Here is a 23,588-nt window from a genome sequence, read left to right as displayed (position 1 = left end):
CAGGCTTTTCTGTACCCGCAGGTGACGGCTGAGGAGTTCCTCAACTACTACAGCGCAGTCAGCGCCTCCATCGACAGCGACGACTATTTCGTGGGCATGGTGAAAGCCGCCTGGAAGATTTAGCGAGAACGGAAGAAAAACCCAGCCAAGCAAGCGAGGACTTCTTGTTACAAGTTTTGTCTCTTTTTTTTTTAATGTAATTCCCAAATACATCTGATATGACAATTGTACAGAAATCTTCCAAAACACAGGGGGCGTTGTCTGAGTCTTTTGCTTTTTGGGGGGGAAATCGTATTTTGCTTTTTCCCCAACTAGTTGGGCTCGAAGTGGGCAGGCGGCGGGGGGAGCGTTGAAAACGGGGGGGAAGGAAGGGGAAAGTTTCAACGCAGCAGCCTTCTTCTCTGGCCCAGCCAACCTTCCTCTATCCCTGGGGAGAGGAATAAGGGGGCCGTAATAAAACGCAGGGCCAGGGAGGGGGGACAGAAAAGGGGAAAAAACAGTGTTTTCTGACCGGCTAAAGTATGCACAGGAAACGAGAGACGAGAAATTATTTTAAAAATTCCATCTTCCCGTCCGCCCTCTCCTCTTCTTTCGCCACAAGTGACCTGTGTGCGGCTCCAAACCACATCCATAAATAGCTGCCAGATATATATATATGTGTGTGTATAATTTCTTTCCGCCCCCCCGAAAGGATGAACTCTGTGGGAGGAAAACTGTTTAAACACATTCAATGCAACGTTAACCACTGGAACCATTCAAGCGCTGCCCTCTTGCGAACCCTTTCGCACATGCGAGACCCAAACGGGGGAGCCCTCAGCCCCCTTGCCACGCCTGCGTAAACGCACATCTTGCGAGTCTCTCTCTCTCTCACGCCGAGGACCAGATTTTCCCACCCAATTTTCTCCGGTAAAAACAAAGAGTCGGAAAAGTTGTCACTCTTCGGAGAGGCGGAAACAGCCTGCCCCGGAGGAGCTGTCCTGCCGGGGGGGACAGGAGCTGGGGCTGCCTCGGCTCAAGGGGCAAGAGCGCCCTTTTGCCTTCTAGGCACTGGTAAACTAGAACTCCCGCCTTCCTGGACTAGATGGGAGTCGTAGTTCAGCCGCACCGAGGCGCCCCACCAGGCACGGCCCTGTTGACTTGGGAACTGTCTCCCAGCAGGAGTAGCGGCCTGCTTTTCCAACCATTCTCCGTGGATCGGTGTGTCTCCCCCCCTCCGCCTTCTTGCCAGCTGTTTCATGCGCGGCCCGGCCGAGGTGTAGGGAGCAAGGGGGCGTCCCCCAAATCCCGCTTGCGCCCCCACCCAGAACCTGAAGGGTGCGATGTCTGGTTCCCGGCCACATACGCTTTGAGGCCGCCTTTGTTTTACCCCGGAGGCATCTTCGCTACCCACTAGAAATCCAGAAAATGACAGAGATGACCTTCTTTGGCTGGCAAAAAGCCACAGGGGCAGAGAATACGATCCCACCCCCTGCCCTGCCCTAAAGATGGCGATTCCAGGGCACATTCCGATTTTTAAAGTAATAATAATAATAACACACAGCAGCAAGTTTTTACCAAGCCAGAAATGAAATAAACACACAGACCCAAAACCCCAGGTCGGCTGACCGAGGGGAAAGGCGCTTGGGGCGGGTATCTCTTTTCTCTTTGTGTGCCCAGCAAATATTCCCGGATCGGGCGGGGCGGGGGGAGCAAATCAAAGCCCCTTCTCACCCTCCAAATCGGCTGACTAGCACCGTGACAAGACCAGGCGGAAATTTGAGGGGGGGGGGGGGGACTTGCTAAGAAGGAAAAACCAACGCACACACAAGCCGACAGACACATTGGCGCCAGTTATATATATATGTGTGTGTGTTAATATATATATATATGGCTTTGCTTGTCTTAAATAAGAACAGAGAAGAAGGTTCCCCCCCCCATTTGCTCAACGCACAAGAGAGATGGAGGATCTGGTTCAAAACTGGGGGGGCTAGCTTTTGAGGAGAAGTTTCTGCCACGACTGAAGCCAGGCAAACCAGTAGTAATAACAACAACAACAACAAACCGGAGGAAGGAATCGGCCTGGTGAGATGTAACTGGGGGAAAAGGCATAGTTTAAAAAGAACCCCCCCCAAAAAAAGAATTAGCAAATCGTCTCTCCACGTCAGCCACGATTGGGTAGATGTTTGGGGGCGAGGAAGGAGAAAACACAACAAGAGATGTCCGTCAGCTGTGAGACGGGAGCAAAAGGTTCTTCTGCCGGGGCGAGTGTGTTTTTCTTAAAAAAAAAGAGGAGGAAAAATGGCAAATTGGGGTGGGGGAGAGAAGAGAGTCTTCCGTGTGGAATCCGGCAGGGATGGCGGTCGGAGGAGGGATTCGTCTGTAGCGCAGGCCTGGAGGGCTACCGGAGAGGAGAATCGGGAGGTTTCCCCGTGGGCAAGTTGTGGCAAGTCTCAAGGTGCCTCCCCCCCCCGTCAAATATTCGCCAAGTGTGGAGGGGGGCAGAGAGAGGAAGGGAGGAAAAGGGGATTCCTCTCCCCCCTGGGCTCATCAATATGATGAGCATTTTCTTTCTCTTTTTGTACATGTCCCAAAACCACATTCAGCCTGTTTTGTCCAAAGTCCGCTGCGTTTTCTCGTTTTAATATGGAATCGACAGATCCGCCCCCCCCCTGCCCCACCCCCCCAAAAGTCCAACGCACGATGGGGGAGGAAGGGGGGAAAGAAAAAAAAAAAAAGAAAAAACCAGAACTGGGATGTGCAGAGTTCGTCAATCTCGAGCGCTTCCGTCGCTGCCCGGAGCAAGAGCTGGTCGGAGGGAGGGCGGCCCTCCCCGCCCCGCGAGAGGGGGGTCTGCAAAGAAGGCGGTGGTGTCGGTGGGGGGAGGCGGCTCTTGCCGGCGGCGCGGATCGTGGCTGCTATGTGCCGCCCGTCGTCTGCCCGTCCCCTTCGTTGGTGGGACCTGCGGGTGGGGGGGAGAGAAGGAGGTGATGCAAAATCGGCCGCTCACCTAGGGAGACCAGAGCGCGGCTCCAGGCGACTACAGTTATTTTCCCCGCCCCTAACGCTTCATTAAGAATTTTCTGTTGCTGCCAAATAAATCCAAATAACATGCAAATAAAAAAATAAAACCCACGAAATAGGATAATGGACAACCCTCCATATAAACGCCCTCAAGGGCTCGCTGCGAAGCCGGCACACAAAGGGGCAAAAACGATCTTAAGAGAACATGAAAATGGAGCAAAAACGGCAACAGCAAAGCCTTGCACCGTTCTTTGAGGGTTGTGGAAAGTTGGGAGTTTGAGCAAAGTTGGGAGGGAGCAATTACAGCGGATTTTTGGTTTTTTTAAAAGTAATAAAAATAATACAATAATTTATTCTTTATACCCCACCCATCTGGTTGGTTTCCCCAGCCACTCTGGGCGGCTTCCAACAAAGGGTTGAAAAGACATTAAAACATCAGCCAGATTGGCAGGATAGAAATAAATAACAATAATAAACATTCCCAAACACTCTAAAATGCTGTGTTATCTCCCTTTCACCCCCCCCCCAAAAAAAAACCCCATTCCTTGCAAATCCGCCATTAGTAAAGCCCCCAGTCTAGGAAACTGAAAATGCAACGCCGAAAAACGTGGGAGATTAAGGCCCCTGGAAAAGGGAGCCCCGGCCTCCTCCCGCCGCCCTGGCTCACCACTTCCGGGCGACCCCGAGGGGGCGAGGACGTCGTCGTCGCTGTCTTCCTCGTTGGACTGGGTCACTTCGGGCTCCGGCGCTGCGCTGCTGGCTTCCTGCTCCTGCTCCACCCGACTCCGCAAGGCCAGGATCCGGTGGTGCAAGGCCGCGTAGAGCTGCCCCGTGTCTTTGGAGCTGGCCTGCGGGGCAAAGAAGGGCTCGCTCTCAAAAGCGGGTGGGGGGACCCTCTTCCCCCCTTCTTCTTCCTAATGTACCCCTAATGCAGGGGTAGGCAAACGTAAGGCCCGGGGGCCGGATCCGGCCCAAGCGCCTTCTCAATCTGGCCCGCGGAGTCAGCGCGTTTTTACATGAGTAGAATGTGCGCTTTTATTTAAAATGCATCTCTGGCATAGAAAAATTGGGCAGATATTTTTTTAAAAAATTCAATTTAGGCTAATGCAATTTCTGCGTCAGTTTAGGGGGGAAAGTATGACACACGCGTATCCCCCCTCCTTACCGATATAAGGAAGACCTTGACTCCTTGGTCCTCTGTGTCCATCGCTGTGATTCGGATGCTCTTTTCGCTTGCTTTGTCGATCTGCATCTGAGCCCACAGTTTGGTGTTCAGGATGAGCCGAAGGCTGCCTTGCGTTCTCATCACTGAGGAGAGAGATTTCAAAAGAGCAACAAGCGTTTTATTTCGGATCACAGCGTCTCTACCCCTATCGTCCACCCCGGACACCGGGGTCCTCCTCCCGAGGGCCTTCTGGCGGTTCCCTCATTGCGAGAAGCAAGGTGACAGGGAACCAGGCAGAGGGCCTTCTCGGTGGTGGCGCCTGCCCTGTGGAACGCCCTCCCACCAGATGTCAAGGAGATAAACAACTATCTGACTTTCAGAAGACATCTGAAGGCAGCCCTGTTCAGGGAAGATTTTAATGTTTGGTGTTTAATTCTGTTTTTAATCTGTTGGGAGCCACCCGGAGTGGCTGGGGGAACCCAGCTGGATGGGCAGGGTATAAATACTAAATTATTATTATTATCATTATTAACAACAAAATGACTTTCAGAAGACATCTGAAGGCAGCCCTGTTTAGGGAGGCTTTTAATGTTTGATGGTGTTTTTAATGTTCTGCTGGGAGCCGCCCAGAGTGTCTGGGGAAACCGAGCCAGATGGGCGGGGCATAAACTTTATTATCCTCATCATTATTGCATCATCTTGCTGTCAGAAAGCTCCTCCTCGTTTCCATCGGAATCAGTGGCATTTGAGTATCTTTCTAAGGAAGTGATCTATCTCCTCTGGGGGTCTTGCTCAGCCCCAACGACCGGCTTCCCCTGGCAGACCCTTCCCCGGCTGGCCCCCGGCTGCGGCCCCCAGTTCCCAGGGGCTCCCTCTCTGCCCCTCTCTTACCAAGGCGCGACTGTAGCGTCCCGTCGTCCGTGGAAGCCATGTCGTTGAGCCGCAGGAGTCCCCGGCCTCTTTCGACCCAAGACTGGGAGTTCTTATCAAAGACAAACAACTTGCATTGTATCTGAAACAGAGGAAAGGGGCTGAACGACGTTAGCGGCGAAGGCAGCAGAGATCGAAAGCTGCGGGAGGAAAGACCGCAAAGCCCCGTGAACAGGAACTCCAGGACGGGCCCAGCGCAGAAGGCGGAGGCGGCAGCAAGGAGCATCTACCTACGGGACCGCCTCTCCTGGTATGTTCCACAGAAGAACTTACGGTCTGCAAATAAAAATATCCTGAAGATCCCAGGCCTCAGAGAGGTTAGGCTGGCCTCAACTAGAGCCAGGGCTTTCTCGGCTGCGGCTCCAATCTGGTGGAACGCTCTGTCCCAAGAGACTAGGGCCCTGCGGGACCTGACATCTTTCCGCAGGGCCTGCAAGACAGAGCTGTTCCACCAGGCCTTTGGTCAGGGCGCAGCCTGACCCCCTCCTCTGGCAATCTGCACAGAATCTTACTTAATGGTTGCCATCAATTTGATTTTAATTAATTTTTATAATGAAAGGTTTTTAGAATGTTGGATCACTTTGATTGTTGTTAGCCGCCCTGAGCCCAGCTTTGGCCGGGGAGGGCGGGGTATAAATAAAATTTATTATTATTATTATTATTATTATTATTATTATCTGCGGGAAAAGGAAACTGGAGCATGCACAGAATGCAGAGACTGGCGTGAAGGAGGCTGCGAGGGGAACTGGGGCCGCCAGTCAACAAGGTGCAAACCAAGTCGATGGACTATGCCGAACTGGCAAAACTAAAATTGAGAAGCTCAGAAATCAAGAAGACAAGAACTGCAGCCACTCGGAAGCTGCGCCTTGGTTTTTGAACGGTTTCAGGAGTCGGATGGACTTCTGGAATGGATTCCATTTGAGAACCAAGGCACGACTGTATATTATTTTATATTTAGTATAGTATATCATATGACGCTTGTATTGTTTAGCCCGCTCCCTCTGCCAAATCAGGATTCAAGTCCTCTTCTGGCAGCTGCTGTGCTTCTGACCAATCCAACTGTCTGAAACGTTGCAAATGTCCCTGCAGAGATGTGGCGCATGGGAGGCTGCCGTTGCCTGCTTCTCCTGCTTACCTGTAGGACGTTGCTCTCGGCTTCTTCCCCCGTGATCACCTCCACCTTCTCCAGAAGACACCTCCTGGCCGTCGCCTTCGTGTAGGCTGCAGCAGACTCGGCCAGCGACTCTGAAATGTTGTTGGCTGGAGAACGGACAGGCCACGTCATCATTATTATTAGAATTAAAATTCAATCTTTACTGGTGTAAAAATGAGACAGACACACAAATAATAATAATAATAAAAGCACAGCACATAACTCACAAAAAAAAGAAAACAGTACAACGCGAAAACACAAAAACATTTCAGCCATCGACTTCCGACCTCTTTGCTGATAGTTCTTTGCTTCCTTGCTACTCGCCTCTATTTTTCAATAAACTTAGCCTGTATTATATCTTATTTGTGTTCTTTATACAGTATGAAATTCCAGGAGTTAATCAAAGCATTCCAAAGTTTTAACATGGGGACAATGTTCTTTTAAATACTGCCTATGAATCTCCCATTCCTTTTTCAACTTTTGGGTCGACCGATACGGAAATGCTGTTTACCTTCCTGCCACAGTAGTACCTATTTATCTACTTGCACTGGTATGCTTTCGAACAGCAAGGTAGGCAGGAGCGGAGACAGAACAATGGGAGCTCACCCGTCGCAGGGATTCAAACCGCCGACCTTCTGATCGGCAAGCACAAGAGGCTCAGTGGTTTAACCCACGGCGCCACCCGCGCTTACCTTAAAATAAGCCACATTACTGGTGGTGGGGTGGAGAGGGCAGAGGGCTCTGAAACATCACAGCACGAACGGTTCCTCCCCTTCCTGCTTTGACACCCGGGTCAAGGAAGAGCACAGCTGCCAAAACCCACCAGACTTCGGTGCGTGTGACTCTTGAGTCGATGGAGAGACAGGGAGAAGAGGGAGCCCGGCGACCGTACCTTTCTCGGGAGTGGCTTCTTGCGACGAGGACTCCGAGCCCGAATCTCCGCCGGCGTTCTCCTTGACGCTGTCCGTGCTGGCTTCGCTCGACTTGGGGGGGCTCTGCCGGAAAGGAGTGGCGGTCAGAAAACAGGGACGCTACCGGGGAAACGCTCCAGGCCGGCTTCCAGGGGGGCGGGACCTGGCGGCTGTCCTGGGGCCGCATCCTGCTGGGAAGCTGAGCCGGCTGCCCTGCAGTAAGTTCCCACCTGGGTGGGACTTGCCCCCAAGTCTTTGAATTCTGGAATGGACTCCCTTTGGAGGTTGTGGGCTCTTCTTCCTTGGAGGCTTTTAAGCAGAGGTTGGATGGCGATCTGTCATGGATGCTTGAGCGGAGATTCCAACTCTAAGACTTTATGGTTCTATGAAGTCAGGACGCTCAAGCACCCCGTCCCATCTTTGCTGTCTAAATCTACAGAACTGAAAGCTCTCAGAAGCAATGGACACGGCTGCCAGAACCTTGTAAAAAGGTGAAGGGACCCCTGACCATTAGGTCCAGTCGCAGACGACTCTGGGGTTGCGGCGCTCATCTCGCTTTACTGGCCGAGGGAGCCGGCGTACAGCTTCCGGGTCATGTGGCCAGCAGGACTAAGCCGCTTCTGGCGAACCAGAGCAGCGCATGAAAGCGCCGTTTACCTTCCCACCGGAGTGGTACCTATTTATCTACTTGCACTTTGACGTGCTTTCGAACTGCTAGGTTGACAGGAGCAGGGACCGAGCAACGGGAGCTCACCCCGTCATTGCAGGGATTCGAACCACTGACCTTCTGATTGGCAAGCCCTAGGCTCTGTGGTTTAGAACCCAGCGCCACCCGCGTCCCTTACCAGAACCTCAATTGCCCCCCAAATGGAGTGGGGGGGGGAAACCTAGATTTGTTTTGGTATTCAAAGAATTCATTGAGTGACTGAATTTGCACCCCGCTTTTCTACTGCCAGGAGCTCAGGCGATGTGTACGGTTCCCTGCACTTCCTCCTTCTATCCCCTGCGAGGCGGGCTGGGCTTAGAGGCGGCCCCCGGCCCCCAAGGAACCTTCACAAGTCAGGCCGCCTTGAGCTCCCGGGAAGCAAAAAGCAATATATAGAAATGCAACGAAGAGGAAGGCAAACAGACGGTCAGTGGCCTCGCAGGGATGTTGTTCTCGGTCTCTGGACTCGAGGAAACGGAGGAATGGAGGCGGACTCACCAAGACTCTCTCGCTCATGTTCTGGCCAAACACAAACTTGTTACTGGGGGCCTCCGCGCTGTGTGTCGAGTTTTCTATGCTGCAGGGAAAAGAGGAACGCTGTGTTTTCTCCCCGCGACAGCGACACGGCGGACTCGCCGCCCTCTCGGTGCAGAGGAAGGAGGGAAGACCTGGGGTTCGAGGCTGCTGCAGAACCCAGGGAGAGCGAGGGAAGGGGAGGGGGGTCGCCGGCGGTCTCTTCCCCACCTGGAGCTGATGTACTGGAGGAAGTAGTTTGTGGCCAGAGGTGCCTCCGAGTTGGGGAGCCGGGAGTTCTGCGCGTCGACGGCGCCGTCGGCCTCGTCCCCTAGCTGGGATGGAGACGGGAAGCAGTGAGACGCGCCGAGATGTGGGGGGCGGGGAGGGCTGAGGAAGGCCGGCGCCTCTCTCTAGCTCAGTTTATTACACAGAGGAGGAAAACAGATTCTACATGTGCCGTAGAGGGAAGTGGAGGGGAGGGCAGATGTGAAGGGAGCCTGTCTAGGAAAACGGAGACATCTTTGGGAGACGAAAAGACTCAGGAATAAACCCAACACAAATCTGGAGTCCCCAAGGATGACGCCTTGTACGGCTCCTTCCGGCAGCCAAGCGGGTGCCAAAAACGTCTCGCTCTGCTTTCCTTTGGCCCACATCAGCGAGGGGGGGTCTTGTCATCGGGGCAGCCCAGGACCCCCAGACCCACTGCCCAGACTTGTGCCCCGGGGACGTCGGTTTGGCGCTGCTCACACAGCTATTTGGCCTCCCTCCCTTGTGTCTCAGGACAGACGGGTGCCAACAGTATTTCCACCCTGCCTCTCGCATCGGCTATCAAGTTGACAGGTACCTTCACACGGTCCCGTAAGTTCTGCCCAAACACGAAGGACTGTGGCGTGTTCTGGTCTGCCTTCTCTGTCTCCGAGGTGCTGTTGGACTCCTTAAGAAACACACAAAAACAAACGGTTGAAAAGCATCTCCAAAACAGCTAAAAGTAAGAAGCTCAGAGGGGATACTGGCCTTAAAAAGTATGTCTTTGGGAGCCAGGGAATGCCTGCACTGAGGGAGCCCCCCGTATTCCTGCAGCGAGGGTGCGCCCCAACACCACAAGCCAATCATCAAATTGCAGAATAAAAATCCAGGACCGGCAGACGAGACGCCGGCCCACGTCCTCCCCTCTGCCGACACCTCAGGGCTCGCAACAGACTCACCTTCTCCTCTGTTTCGGGGCTTTTCGGCACGGCGTTCGTTGCGGATTCCGACACGGCGGCCACGGGATCCGGAGGGATGCTCACGCCGTTGGTCCCGCTGCTTGGAACTGCGGAGGAGAAAACACCCCGTTTAAAAGCAGGCAAGGAGCACCGGCTTCGTTCTTGCAAGAGCCCTTATTTCTCGGCGACGGTTTTGTTGGTTTCTAAAAGCAGGGCGGAGTCGCAAGGGCTTAGGGGAACTCAAAAAGAGGGACCTACCATAAAGCAAAATCATTACCTTGGATTCCAAACACTTTGTAAGTCGAACGGTTCGGCTCCTGAATACCACAAAACTAGAAGTGACTGTTCCGGTTTGCAAACTCAGCCAATTGGAAGCCGCGCTTTGGTTTGCAAACATTTTGGAAGTCAAATGGATTTTCAGAACAGATTCCGTTTGACTTCCAAGGTACGACTGTACATGGATGGGTTTGGTTCCATTAGCACAAGGAGTTCGGCCTGGGCGACAGAAATCTCCCTTTGTTCTGGAGGGTTGGGGGAAACCCCAGAACACATTTAGGGTTTGTGTGGTGGCAGTGATTGAGTTCCTTTGAGCTAACAGAGTCGTCCCCTGCTTTAGGGCTTCCCTTTGGGGGTCTCTGGTTGGGTAAAAGGTCAAGGACCCCCAGACGGTTAAGACCAGTCCAAGGTGAATATGGGGTTGCAGCGCTCATCTCGCTTCAGGCTGAGGGAGCCGGCCTTTGTCCGCAGACAGCTTTCCGAGTCACGTGGCCAACAGGACTAAACCGCTTCTGGCGCAACAAGACACCATGACAGAAACCAAGCGCATGGAAACGCCGTTTACCTTCCCGCCACAGCGGTACCCATATATCTACTTGCACTGGTATGCTTTCGAACTCCACCTAAACATTAGGAAGAACTTCCTGACAGTAAGAGCCGTTCGACAGTGGGATTTGCTGCCAAGGAGTGTGGTGGAGTCTCCTTCTTTGGAGGTCTTTAAGCAGAGGCTTGACAACCATATGTCAGGAGTGCTCTGATGGTGTTTCCTGCTTGGCAGGGGGTTGGACTCAATGGCCCTTGTGGTCTCTTCCAACTCTAGGATTCTATGATTCTATGCTAGATTGGCAGGAGCTGGGACAGACCAATGGGAGCTCACCCCGTCACAGGATTCGAACTGCCGACCTTCTGATTAGCAAGCCCAAGAGGCTGAGGGGCTTAGACCCCAGCGCCATCCTGGTTGGACAGGATGCTGGGCTTCGATGGGCGCCCTCTTCCTCGCCAGAAACAAGGCTGCTCACGAACCCAGGAAGCAATTCTGGCTGCTCCCGCATGCTTCCCGCGCGCAGGGGAGTCACTTGCCTGTTTGCGAGAAAGCCTTTGGCTGGGGGGCTTGCAATACTGCCGGGCGCAGGACGCTTCTCTGCTGTTCCTTCGGTTTCTGGCTGGGGACCCCTGGGGGGGACGAGAACAGAAGAAAGGACTCCCTTGGGCCTTGCGCAGAGATGAAGGAGGGGATTCCCTCCCCCCAGCTCGGTCCAAAACTCACCAGCAGTCCCTAACCTGGACACCCTTCTAATGTTTTGGACGGCAACTTCTTATAAGACGCCCCCTATTTTGGGGGGACTCAGATTTAAGAAAATGGAGGAAATTTGGTTGAAAGGTGGAATATTAACACAATCATACTAGCAGCAAATACGCCCCCCTGTTTTCCCAGTGCCCTCGGGTACAAAAACGTGTTCCTTACCTGCGCTGGGCGCCTGGCCATGGATGAGAGTGGGAGGCTTCAACCTGAATCCAGTGCTTTTTTCCTCTGGAATGCAAAATGAAAAACATTGTCCTCTCTCTCTCTCTTCCAAAACTGGGAGGGGGGTGGGGAGGCAGGGGCGGGGGGCAGCCCAGCCGAGACCTCACCTGGCTCAGAGTCAGAGTTCCCCGCCGAAGGCTCGCATAAGCTCGATGGCATGAAGACATTGTTCTTTGTCACTGGAAGAGGAGAGAAGATGCTCAGAGCCTGGGGGAAAGGGCCCCCCTATTTTGCTGCCCGCCCCCAGAGAACCAGCATAAGGGGGCAGTAAGTGGGGAAGCCGGGAGAGAGCTGTGTTCCAATCCCCACCCCAATTTCTTTTTTAAAGAGTATGTTTCCTTTTTTGAATGCTTTATTGATTGAAAACTTTATAACAGAAATGTACAATAGACGTTATAGGCAAAACGAGAAACAAAAAATACACAATTATTAATTTTTAAACTAACACTTGCTTTGTACATCGATTTGTACATCCAATCTTCCCCTGCGTTCCCGAACTGAATTCCTTAAATGCGCGCTTAAACTTCACTTTCTCCATGTTATTTAACTATAAATTTTATTTTATAAAATCATCCTATTTACACACCAAAGCTCAATCAAAACCTGCCAATGCATCCATTTTTTGACAATGTTCTTTTACACAGACTCTGTATATATCCCACTCTCTGATAAATTTTTCATCTGTAATGTTCTCTTGGCCTTGCTGATAATCCCACCAGCTCTGAATACTCTCTTATTTTTGCGATTAGAATTCCGGCAGCGACTGTAACATACATAAAGACTCCTGAACTTTTTGGGTATTTCATTAGCCTTAATTCCTAGCAGGAAGGCTGCAGGTTTTTAAGGAAAAGAACATTTAGAGTATGTTTCCAACTGTCCTCGGAAAGGTTAGAGGACAAAACACGCAGCTTTCTACGAAATGGGAGTGTGTATTTTCCCTGGTGCTGAGGAAAGACCTCCCCCCTTGCAGTTAAGAGAGAAACAGCTTGTGTGTGTGAAATCAATACTGAGCGGTATCCCCAAGCAAGACACCACTGGCTCCTCACAACAAGCACCCGTAAAAACAGAAGACAAGGTTTGCTGGATGAGACCACCAGCCCATCTGCCCCAGAGCCATTTCACTTCACACTTCATTCGCTCACACCCTTCCTCCATTGCTAGAGAGCAAATGGGCAATTTATGTCACAGCCGTCCTTTCCGATATCAGCCCAGCACAAAATCTGGAGCCCAGAGCTGTGTTTCCCGGCAGCCGGTCCCATTCCCAGATCTACCTCCCCTTCCGCTCCTAGCTGGAGCGCATTGCAAGAAAAATGCCGCAAGCCCCAAGAAAATAAACGGCCCTCCTTTACCTGACTGCGAAGGCGGGAACTGTGTGAGGGAAGAGGTCCTTTCACGCTTGACGGGGGGGCAGTAGCTCCCATCCTCTCGGTCGGACTCTGTGGGGAAGGAGAGAGAAAGAGAGAGGGTGAAAGGGAAGCCCACTTTGTGCCGTCTCAAACTTCGGGGTTGAAACCCAGCTAGCAGGAGGGACCACCTGGAAGCAGGCTTTGAAAACAGAGGGCATTCCTCTGATGGCTGTGTCTTCCACGCCGGCCCTGCCATGAGACAGAGTGGGGCAGGTGCCTCAGGCGGCAGAAGCTGAGGGGCGAGGAGCGGCCAGAGCTGGCACTGCCATGCAGTCTGCCCTATGCCTGCTACGGTGTCTTCCCACCAGTTTCCGAGTAAGATTCAACTACTAGGCCTGGGAGAGGGTGCCTTCTGGTCCTCAGGCGGCAAAACGTCTTGAGTGGGCCCCAAGGAAGGGGGCGTCTGTGGTCCCCCAAGTGCTGCCGGCCTCTGACACGCAGTAGCCTCGGCCGGCCAGCGTGGCTGCTGCTCACAGCTCTCCCTCTCGGATTCCTTGTCTGCCCCCCCCCCCCTGGAAGCCGCCACCTCCCTCTCGTGCCCAATGTGAGAGCCGGCCCAATCCAACGGCTGGGAGTTTTTTTTACTTGCGGGAGCGAAACCCTTGGCCGGAAGGGCGGGAGTGAAATAAGCCCATGCACCCTGGCCGGCGGCGCAAACATTCCGGCCTTCCGCGCAACCCATCCCGGCAGTGTCTCTTTCTGGCACATCGTCACCCCGAGAATGGGAATTGGGGGCGCCTCTGGACTGTCTCTAGGCAGCGGACACGAGGTCTCCCTCACCTTCCCCGTCTTCTGGACTTGACCCATCGGCTGACCTCTGTAACAAATATATATACACGCGTGTAAGAGTTAGATTGCATCACACACACACCCTCTCTCTCTCACACACACACAAACAATTATTGGGAATCCAAGCCTTGGCAAATCGCCCACCTTGAAAACAACTCACGTAAGCGAAAAGGACCCAGGGGTCAAACTGCCTAAGACAACTTCATTGCCATTTGGTCAATTATATTTTACAGTAAAAACTTTATATTTTACAGTGGTAAACTTTACAGTGGTAAAGGGACGCGGGTGGCGCTGTGGGTTAAAGCCTCAGCGCCTAGGACTTGCCGATCGAAAGGTCGGCGGTTCGAATCCCCGCGGTGGGGTGCGCTCCCATCGCTCGGTCCCAGCGCCTGCCAACCTAGCAGTTCGAAAGCACCTCTGGGTGCAAGTATATAAATAGGGACCGCTTACCAGCGGGAAGGTAAACGGCGTTCCGTGTGCTGCGCTGGCTCGCCAGATGCAGCTTGTCACGCTGGCCACGTGACCCGGAAGTGTCTCCGGACAGCGCTGGCCCCCGGCCTCTTAAGTGAGATGGGCGCACAACCCTAGAGTCTGGCAAGACTGGCCCATACGGGCAGGGGTACCTTTATTTTACAGTGGTACTCTGGTTCCCAAACAAATCGACTCCCAAATGCGGCAAACCCTGAAGCAAGTGTTCTGGTCTGCGAACACTTTTCGGAAGCCAAATGTCCGATGTGGCTTTTCCGATTGGCTGCAGGGCGGAAGCCACACCTCGGTTTCCGAACGGTTCCAGGAGGCGAACGGACACCCGGAACAGATTCGGTTCGAGAGCCAAGGTAGCACTTTGTATGCAGACATGGCAGCTAAGAAGGTCCCACAGGTCTACGCGAGGGTCTGGATTTAGCACACACTCCAAGCTTGCTTTTAAATTGTTTAAGTTAAAAAGAAAAGGAAAGAAGCAACTGTTTTAATTCAGGTCGTGGGACTCTTTGCGATGACAGACGCAGGCATTCTTTCCCTCTTGGAATAATTTCCTAAGGACTCGGGGAAGGCATAGAATTGTACTCTCCAACTCTGCAATTCTACGATTCATTGACCCAAAGCATCCTCTGGTCCAGCCTTCTGCAACTGAGGAATTGCATCTGAAAAGCCCATCACCTTCCTCTGCCGAAGAAGACCTGTTACTCCCAGGAAGTTCTTCCTAATCTTTAGCTCAGCTGGACAACCGTGAAAACTTTTTTTAAAAAAACATTTTTTTCTGTATTTAGCCCCCTCCCCAAAAGCTATTCGATGCTATTAGAAATTCAATTAAAACTAAGTAAAAATTGGCCAAAATCACAGAACAGGAGAGCAGGTTTGGGAGCTGCACCCAAGGAGGGAACAGGAGGAGGAAGGAGGGAATCGGAGGGAAGGAGAACTTCAATAAATGGGAAACCTGTGGTCCTCCCAAGGTTGCTGCCTTTGCAGTTCTCGTTCCCGGCTTCTGGAGCTGCCGGGTGCCCTGAGCCCCAGCGGCGTCTGGGAGGACCACCCTGGGGGGCAGACTGATTTTAAAACCCTGCCAAGGCTGCAGCGCTGCCCCAGATTAAGCAGCAAGGGTGCTGTCTTGGCTTCATTTTCGAAATCCCGACACTTCCAAAAAGGGCAGGCGGCAAGCGTTGTGTTGGAAGAGGCGTCCCCTGCCAACCCCCAGCCCAAAGATGTGCTGCTGAGACATAACCCTGAAGCACCTTCCTTCTCCCTTGCCGTCCCGCCCAAGAACGATTTCCCTTCCACTGAAGGGCACCGGCTCAGGGGCGCAAAGGTCGCCCAAGGCCACGGCGGCATATCCAGGCACGGCTGGCAAACAAAGACCCCCGCCTGAAACCCTGGAATGCCGTTGGATGCCAGTCAGAGCGGGCAACGCAGAGCTAGGCTTCAAATCCCCACTTGGTCATGAAGTCAGGCTGCAGCCTCTTCACCTCCTTTGCAAGGCTGTTGTAGGGAGAACGGAGGAGGGGAGTGTGAACCACGTACTCCTTGGAGAAAGAGGGGGGAGATGAAGGCAGAGAATGAGCTCTTCTTCTGCTGACCTGCTTGAGAAAGGCGGAGGGCCCAGCCAGAGGGAGATGCTCGCTGCCAGCCTGGCACCCAGAGATCTCCACGCGGTTGCAAAATGTGCCTGGCATCTGAGGGGTTTCGAACATTGGGCAGGACCGCCATTCCTGACCTGGAAACACCCCACGCTTCCTCTCACCCCCCAAGTATGGGTTCCCGCATCACTTTGGGCTCTTCGGACAAAGGGCAGAATGAAAACAAAAATAATACCACTCCTTTTGTAAAGTTGGAACGCGGGTGGCGCTGTGGGTAAAACCTCAGTGCCTAGGGCTTGCCGATCGAAAGGTCGGCGGTTCGAATCCCCGCAGCGGGGTGCGCTCCCGTTGTTCGGTCCCAGCGCCTGCCAACCTAGCAGTTCGAAAGCACACCAGTGCAAGTAGATAAATAGGGACCGCTTTATAGCGAGAAGGTAAACGGCGTTTCCGTGTGCTGCTCTGGTGCCGGTTCGCCGGAGCAGCGTCGTCACGCTGGCCACGTGACCCGGAAGTGTCTGCGGACAGCGCTGGCTCCCGGCCTCTAGAGCAAGATGAGCGCACAACCCTAGAGTCTGGCAAGACTGGCCCATATGGGCAGGGGTACCTTTACCTTTCTTTGTACAGTGGTGCCTCGGGTTAAGTGCCTAATTCGTTCTGGAGGTCCGTTCTTAACCTGAAACTGTTCTTAACCTGAAGCACCACTTTAGCTAATGGGTTCTCCCGCTGCCGCCGCACAATTTCTGTTCTCATCCTGAAGCAAAGTTCTTAACCCGAGGTACTACTTCTGGGTTAGTGGAGTCTGTAACCTGAAGCGTATGTAACCCAGGTACCACTGTATTTCTATCCACCCCCCTTGCCTTGGAGCTCGTGGGGCATCTGTTAGCCGTTTGAAACCTCTAAAAACAGGACTGCATCCTTGGCACTCTCAAAGATGACACCCAGTTTCGTTCCTCCCTTACTAAGCACACCTTTGCCCGTCCCAGAATTTCCACTCAATGCGCACCCAACCCAACCTCAGAACTCCTCTTCCCGCCTGAGCTCAGCCCTCCCAAGGCCCACAGCGGCCAGCCACCCTCTTCCCCGGATACAGGGCAAAGGAAGCCTGTTTCAACGTCTCCAAGCTGGGCTGGCCACGCTTGTGCCCTCTGGGCGCTCCTGGAGCCCCAACCCCCAGCAGCCAGCAGGGCCAATGGTCAGGCCCGGGAGCGGATGGCCAGTCAGAGGCTTTGGGAGGGCGTCCGATCCCTCGGCCAGAATGGAGACGGGTGTGGGGATCACGCCTCTCCCGGGACGGCTTCCTGTCTCCATCAAGCACCCTGAACTGTGGCAATTTGGCCAGCCTACTGTACAAGGAACCACATTAATTGCACGCTCCATTTTTTTTGCCTCTGGCCCCCCAAAAGCTCCCCAAAAGCTGCACCCTTGGTGGAGTGGGGTCCCGGGGCTGCAGAAATTAGGGGAAACTGTGTCCTCTTCTCCCAGCGCTGCTGACTTTTGGGAGGGAAAAACCAAAGCTCTGGGAAGGCATCTGTGCAGCTGCAGACAAGTTAAACTGCAAGGCTGGGCCATATAAATTTAAGTGCAGAGAAAACGTTTATTTTGGGGAGGGGGGAGAAACAGAACTCAAGAGAGAGTTTTTCCACGGAGGGCCTTTCCAGCCAGCTTTTCCAAGACTTACCCTCGCCAGTCCGGGCCGAACCGGAAGAATGCGGGAATCGGCCCCTGGGGGGGCGGGAGCCTCAAAGTTGCACCCCCCTGGTGACTTGGGGTGACCCGCAGGCCGGCGGGGAGGCTCTGCTTCTCCCGGGGGGTCCTCGCCTGAGTCCGACACCCCTTTTTGCTCTGCAAGGGACTGGGGGGCAAAGGAGAAGAAGAGCCCTTCAGTGCCAGGCAATGGAAGGAGGGAGGGGGCGCGGAGGGGGGGGTCCATTGGGAGCCGGGCATCACAGCCAGCATCACGGTCCCGCAGCGTCAAGGCCCCCACGGCGTCTCCTGTGTTTGGGGCGCTGGGCTTGGTTCTTGGGGCAAGCGGGCCTCCTGAGGTCCTGCTGTCTCCCACCAACAACCCCCCCTTGAAAAAGAGAGATGAGACCCCAAGGAAACTTTCAGGCCTTATTTACGGGTATTGGCAGAAGGCTGTTCTGGCTAGTTGTGCTTCCACTACCGACTGTCGCATTTAAGCTGCGGTTCCTGCATGACACGGGGTTGGACTGGATGACCCCTGGGGTCCCCCTCAAAGCAGTTTACAAAAAACCCCAAAACAACAAACCAGTACAGTGGTACCTCGGTTCTCAAATGTAATCTGTTCTGGAAGACCATTTGACTTCCAAAACGTTCGAAAACTGAGGCACAAAGGGCTCTCTGCACACTCAGTTGAGAAAACCGAAAAGCACGCCACGGAAGCCATTCGAAAACAGAAGCATTTATTATTTCTGGGTTTTTGGTGTTCGGGTTCCGAAACGTTCGTCAATGGAGACGTTCGAGAACAGAGGTACTGCTGTACTAAGGAACAGTAATTGGTAGGAAAGCAAAAAGTCCTCAAACCGTCACTGATCGCTTTGCAAGGCTGCCTTTCCAAGCTGCTCTTACAGGTCTAGGTTGGGATTGTTTTCCCAGGGACCCTTCCCCTGAACTCTACGGCCTGAACATGCAGGGCTCGTCCTAGGTCCTTCGGAAAGGCAGAGTATGCGGAATTTGCGCTTTACTATCCTCCTGCCACGAGCAACGTCCCTGCAGAGCAGGCTTCATCTCCGGCACGGATAACACATATACGCTGGATAGATTATCACGGCTACTTCATACATCCAGAGCGCCTAAAGGAAATGATATAGCCCGGCACTTATAAGAAGATCAGAATGTCCCTGCCCGTGGGCTCACAATCGAACATGGGGGAAACAGAACTGCGCAAGGCGAACTGCAGCAAAGGTTGGTGGGTTCAGAACTGAACACCCCTTCCGATGAAACACCACATTGCCAAGCTATTCAAAACACAACTTTTTTGTAGGAGTGGCTCAAGGGAAGTCAGCCTTAAAACCGCCTTAGATGAAAACACACAGACAAAATACAGTGGTACCTCGCAAGACGAATGCCTCGCAAGACGAAAAACTCGCAAGACGAAAGAGTTTTTCGTTTTTTGAGTTGCTTCGCAAGACGAATTTCCCTATGGGCTTGCTTCGCAAGACGAAAACGTCTTGCGCCTTTTTCTTAAAACCGTCAATGCATTCCTATGGGAAACCGTCAATGCACAGTGGTGCTTCGCAAGACGAAAAAATTCACAAGACGAAAAAACTCGCAGAACGAATTAATTTCGTCTTGCGAGGCACCACTGTAATAATATCAATATCAATAATATCAATATTTCCACTCCAATTTGACAGAGAAAACGCGCAATTCTCAAGTCCAGCAGAAGCCAGCGGATTCTCAGGGCAGCGGAGGCCACCGTGTTCCCACAATCACCACGGGGCAAAAAACCCAATGGCAAAAGGGGCTTGCAAAGCCGCTGCAAGGAACTCAGGGCCGCCACCCAAACAATTTTTAATCCCCCCATCGCATGAGTTTCTCAAGTCACCGACTTGCCTACAACTAAATCAGCACATGGGCAAAATGAGCGATTGCTCCCAAAACAAGGGGCTTTGGGCTTGAAGATCAGAGCCAATGTGGCTCCCTTGGCCCGAGGGCTGCCTTCCCTTGCCAGGGGCAAGAGGCAAAATCGGGCAGCCGAGCGACTGGCACAAGCAGCGGATACCTTTGTACAGTAGGCTAGGTTTTACGCACCTTTGTGCATGTCCGCCCCGCGATCCGGACGGCCGAGAGGCGCCGTCAGAGTCTAAAGACACACCCCAGCCAGCCCCCCACCAAAAAAAAAGGTGCAAAGGGTGAGGAGGGGTGTGTGGTTTGGGGACAGCACCAAGGGCCCCCTTCTCCCTCACCCCTACTTAAGATATGGGGTGCTCTCCGGAGTCCGGCTCACCGGCCGCCTTCATTACATCACTTTGGGTGCCAGGCAAAAACGTCTCTCTATAGCTGGGCCTTCACATTTCTGCGGCCTTCTCACGGCTTTGGCAGGACGGGGGGTTATTGGTTTGCTTTTTGTTCCGTTATGTATTTTGCATTTTTTTTTGCCCTGGGATCTCCGGAGGAAGGGCGGTGGGCAAATTGAGCAAGCAAATAAAATAAAAACGAGCGAGATGGTACGCACACAGGCATGTTGCGGCAGACGGAAATCGCAGGAGGCGCGACGTCCTCCTTTTTTTTGCAAGGCGAGAAGCTTTTTATCAAAGGTCTGCATTAAACTGCGTCAAACCTTTATTCGTTCTAATGAAAAGAAACCTCCCTCCCCATTGATGGAGCACCTTTCTAGTTGCTTGAGGAAAGGCCCAAATTCAAGCTGTGTTGTCTCCTGGTAAGACCCCCCTCCCCAACAATCCCCCCCCCTCAGTCACACTGGGGCTGAAGTCCAACAAAATCTGGAGAGCACAGACAACACTGACCCTCTCAAATTGACAGTCAATTCTTAGGCTGATTCACAGTGGGGGCGTTTTGTTCTTCCCACCTAACTGATCCAATCGAGTCCTAACTGCAACTCTCTCGCCATCAACCGCAGTCCCACCAAGAGAGAGTTTGCGTCCAGTCAAGAGCTCCCAGCCTGGCCCACCTCGCAGGGGCCTTGGGGAGAAAACAGTGGAAAGGGGAAGGAGAAACAGGCATGCCACTTGGAGCTCCTTGGACGAAAGGTGGGATAAAAATCAAGAGAAGAAATAAGGGAGCCATGCCCAGTGTTTTCACAGTGTCTACTCTGAATAGGACTCACATGAGATACACACACCCCACTGTTGTCATATGACTGTCTGCCCTGCAGGATGTAAACGCGAAGATGTTAGCAGGGGGAGACTTGCAAACCTTTCCTTTTCTGCACAGAAACCTTGCTGTCCTGCGCCCCGTCTCCTTGGGGATTTCTGAATGTGGGCGCAGGAGCCTTTTGTCCCCCAGAGGCTGAGGAACGACAGCTACCAGCAGCCAGCCCTGTCGCTGTCCAGGGACGATGGCAGCTGTCGTTCAGCAGCAAGCGGAGAGCCAAAGGTTCCCCGAACCCAGCTTCACAAAAAGGGGTGCCTGTCCCTCTCAGCCCCCTCTCCAAGCCCCGGGTCCTTACCTTCTGTGCCTTTTCCTTCTGAAACACAAAGACAGGAGGGGCGATGGCTGGCTTTTCTGCAGAGAGACCAAAAGCGGAAAGGCACTGGAGTTAACTCAGAACGCACAGCCCACGACTTCTTCACAAATGCACAACCACACAGCGTATTTGGAAACAAGGCTCCACCCATGCTCAGAGGCACTCTCGCCTCCCGGAATTTATTCTGCCTGAACCCTTTTCCCTGCCTGGCTCAATTCTCTCTCCCTCGGCTGATCCTCTCCTTCCCAGCCTAAAATACCTACCTGCACCAATATGCGCTATACACAATTCATACATACTGTACATACATATGTGTGTGTGTGTGTGTGTATTTGGGGAGGGGAAGCGGGAGGGGGCAGCTGTTCTTAATCTGGTCTGCTCCTCAGCCCAAGCACTCTCTGCCTATGCTCAGAGGCGCTGCTCCCTCTCAACATCTAAGAGATTTTTATGTGAACCTCCCTGAGACCTTCAGGTTTAGGGCGGTATAGAAATTTAATAATAATAATAATAATATCATTCCCTCACCGTTTATTTCCACAAGGAAATGGAGGGTGGGCTCCTCCTCCTCCAAACACGCCCAGGCGCTCTGCCCATGCTCAGAAGTCCCGCTGCCTCTCATCCTAAGCGAGAGTCCACTTGCTGGCGCCCCTCCGCCCATGCTCAGAGGCACGGCTCCCCTTCGCTTGGAGGGGCTCCCCTTCTGCAGCTCTCCCTCCGCCGTTTAACCCTTGGCCCGCCTCCCCTGGGGCAAGCACTCTGCCTATGCTCAGAGGCACGGCTGCCTCTCAACATCCACCATTCCCTTATTCCACGAGGAAATGGAGCGGCGGGCCAGAGGTGGCGACACGCCAGGCTCCTCCTTCTCCTCCCAACAAGCCCAGGTGCTCTGCCCATGCTCAGAGGTCCTGCTGCCTCTCATCCTAAGCGGGGCTCCACTTGCTGGCGCCCCTCCACCCATGCTCAGAGGCACGGCTGCCCTCCCTTCCGAGGGGCTGGGCGTCTGCAGCCCCTGGCCCGCCTCCCCTGGGGCAAGCCCTCTGCCTGTGCTCAGAGGCACCGCTGCCTCTCAGCATCCTCCCTTATCTTATTTCACGAGGAAGGGGAGGGGCGGGCGAGAGGCGGGGACGCGCCAGGCTCCTCCTCCAAACAAACCCGGGCCCTCCGCCCGTGCTCCGCGGCACGGCTCCCCTTCGCTTGGAGGGGCTTCGCTTGGAGGCCAGCCCTCTGCCCATGCCCAGAGGCGCCCTCTCCCCGCCTGCCCGCCCGCTCCCTTTGTCCGGCCTGGCCGCGCCCTGCCGGGCCTGGCGAGACTGGGCGGCGCCTCCTCCTCGGGGCCGGGCGGGCGGCTTCTCCCTCCGCGGCGGCCGCCCCCTCCGCCCCCCGGACCCCGCCGCCCTCGCCCTCCGCCGCCCGCCTCCCCCCCCCCCCGGCCGCCTACCTTCGTTAGCCAGGTCCGCCATTTTACTTCCTCAGCCACTCCCCACAATGCACCGCGCCCAGCCCGGGCCAAAGAGCCGCTCTGCCCGGCCGGGGAGCCCGCGGGGAGCGGGGGCGCATGCGCGGCCTCCTGGCTCCGCCTCCGAAACGAAGGCGGGCTCTCGTCATAGAGGCGGCGCCCCCTAGCGCCCAAAAGCCGGTACTGGCTCTTGGGTCTTGTAATCATCATCATAACAACAACAACAACAACAACAACAACAACAATAATAAATTATTTATACCCCGCCCATCTGGCTGCGTTTCCTCAGCCACTCTGGGCAGCTTCCAAAAATATATTAAAATACAGTAACGCACCAAACATTAAAAGCTTCCCTGAACGTTAAAAGCCTTCAGATGTCTTCTGAATGTCTGGTAGTTGTTTTTCTCTTTGACATCTGGTGGGAGGGCGTTCCAGAGGGCGGGGGCCACCACCGAGAAGGCCCTCTGCCTGGTTCCCTGTCACCTTGCTTCTTGCAGTGAGGGAACCGCCAGAAGGCCCTCGGCGCTGGATCTCAGTGTCTGGGCTGAATGATGGGGTGGAGACGCTCCTTCAGGTATACTGGACTGAGGCCGTTTAGGGCTTCAAAGGTCAACAACAACCCTTTGAATTGTGCTCGGAAATGTCCTGGGAGCCAATGTAGGTCTTTCAAGACCGGTGTTATATGGTCTCGGCGGCTGCTCCCAGTCCCCAGTTTGGCTGCTGCATTCTGGATTAATTGCAGTTTCCAGGTCACCTTCAAAGGTAGCCCCACATAGAGCGCATGGCAGTAGTCCAAGCGGGAGATAACCAGAGCATGCACCACTCTGGCGAGACAGTCTGCAGGCAGGGAAGGTCTCATCCTGCGTACCAGGTGGAGTTGGATCTGTTAATTCAAATACTGCGCCAGACCAGGTTATTAGATATAAATGCTGCTAGTCCTTATGAGAAAGACTAATAGTACCGAAGCCCCAAAAACTGTGTTATTACTAATTTGTAAATGGAGTTTAATTGATGTTTAATAAAGTTAATTTGAATTAAAAGAAATAAATGTTCAGCCTCTCATCTATCTCCCTAGCCAGGAAACCACTTCGCTGCGTCCGAAAACATCTAGATCATAATCCGCAGTGTGCAATAATAATAATAATAATTCATTAATTAGATTCCTATCAACGTGCCGGATTTTAGAAATCCTCACCTACCTCCCCAGCCAGCGACCCACTTCACTGTTTCCCAAAACATCCGGGGGGCTGCCCCTCTTCCTCAAGCCCAGCGCCTCCAGCTCATCCCCCTCCTCTGGGCGTCTGGGGC

General features: G+C 53.6%; 2 protein-coding genes across 5 annotated transcripts in view; one reads left to right on the top strand and one right to left on the bottom strand.

Annotated features, from left to right (window-relative positions):
• Positions 1–248, top strand: part of LOC310668543 (calcyphosin-like protein) — a 5,642-nt gene extending 5,394 nt beyond the window's left edge. Inside the window, exon 5 of the mRNA XM_083421940.1 lies at positions 22–248. Coding sequence (XP_083278066.1) covers positions 22–123 — 102 coding nt within the window. The 3' untranslated portion in view covers positions 124–248. The remainder of the gene's footprint in view (positions 1–21) is intronic.
• On the bottom strand, positions 175–23,588 carry RANBP3 (RAN binding protein 3). 4 transcript variants are annotated; one of them, XM_083421632.1, is made up of 18 exons: positions 23,480–23,588; positions 20,807–20,862; positions 17,333–17,506; positions 13,574–13,610; positions 12,737–12,823; positions 11,495–11,566; positions 11,328–11,393; positions 10,943–11,035; positions 9,587–9,693; positions 9,226–9,315; positions 8,610–8,713; positions 8,364–8,442; positions 7,141–7,243; positions 6,231–6,355; positions 5,057–5,177; positions 4,166–4,308; positions 3,668–3,848; positions 175–2,938 (listed from the first exon to the last, which is right to left on the bottom strand). In XM_083421632.1, the coding sequence occupies exons 1-18, from the start codon at positions 23,517–23,519 to the stop codon at positions 2,895–2,897; spliced, it is 1,722 nt and encodes a 573-aa protein (XP_083277758.1). In that variant the 5' UTR covers positions 23,520–23,588; the 3' UTR covers positions 175–2,894. The 4 variants fall into 4 exon arrangements, with proteins under 4 accessions (XP_083277758.1, XP_083277759.1, XP_083277760.1 ...); XM_083421633.1 differs by lacking the exon at positions 23,480–23,588 and adding an exon at positions 22,263–22,381; XM_083421634.1 differs by lacking the exon at positions 17,333–17,506.

Source organism: Podarcis tiliguerta (assembly GCF_965153285.1).
Source record: "Podarcis tiliguerta genome assembly, chromosome: 18".
NCBI classification, from domain to species: Eukaryota; Metazoa; Chordata; class Lepidosauria; order Squamata; family Lacertidae; genus Podarcis; species Podarcis tiliguerta.
This window is presented reverse-complemented; position numbering and strand designations above follow the sequence as displayed.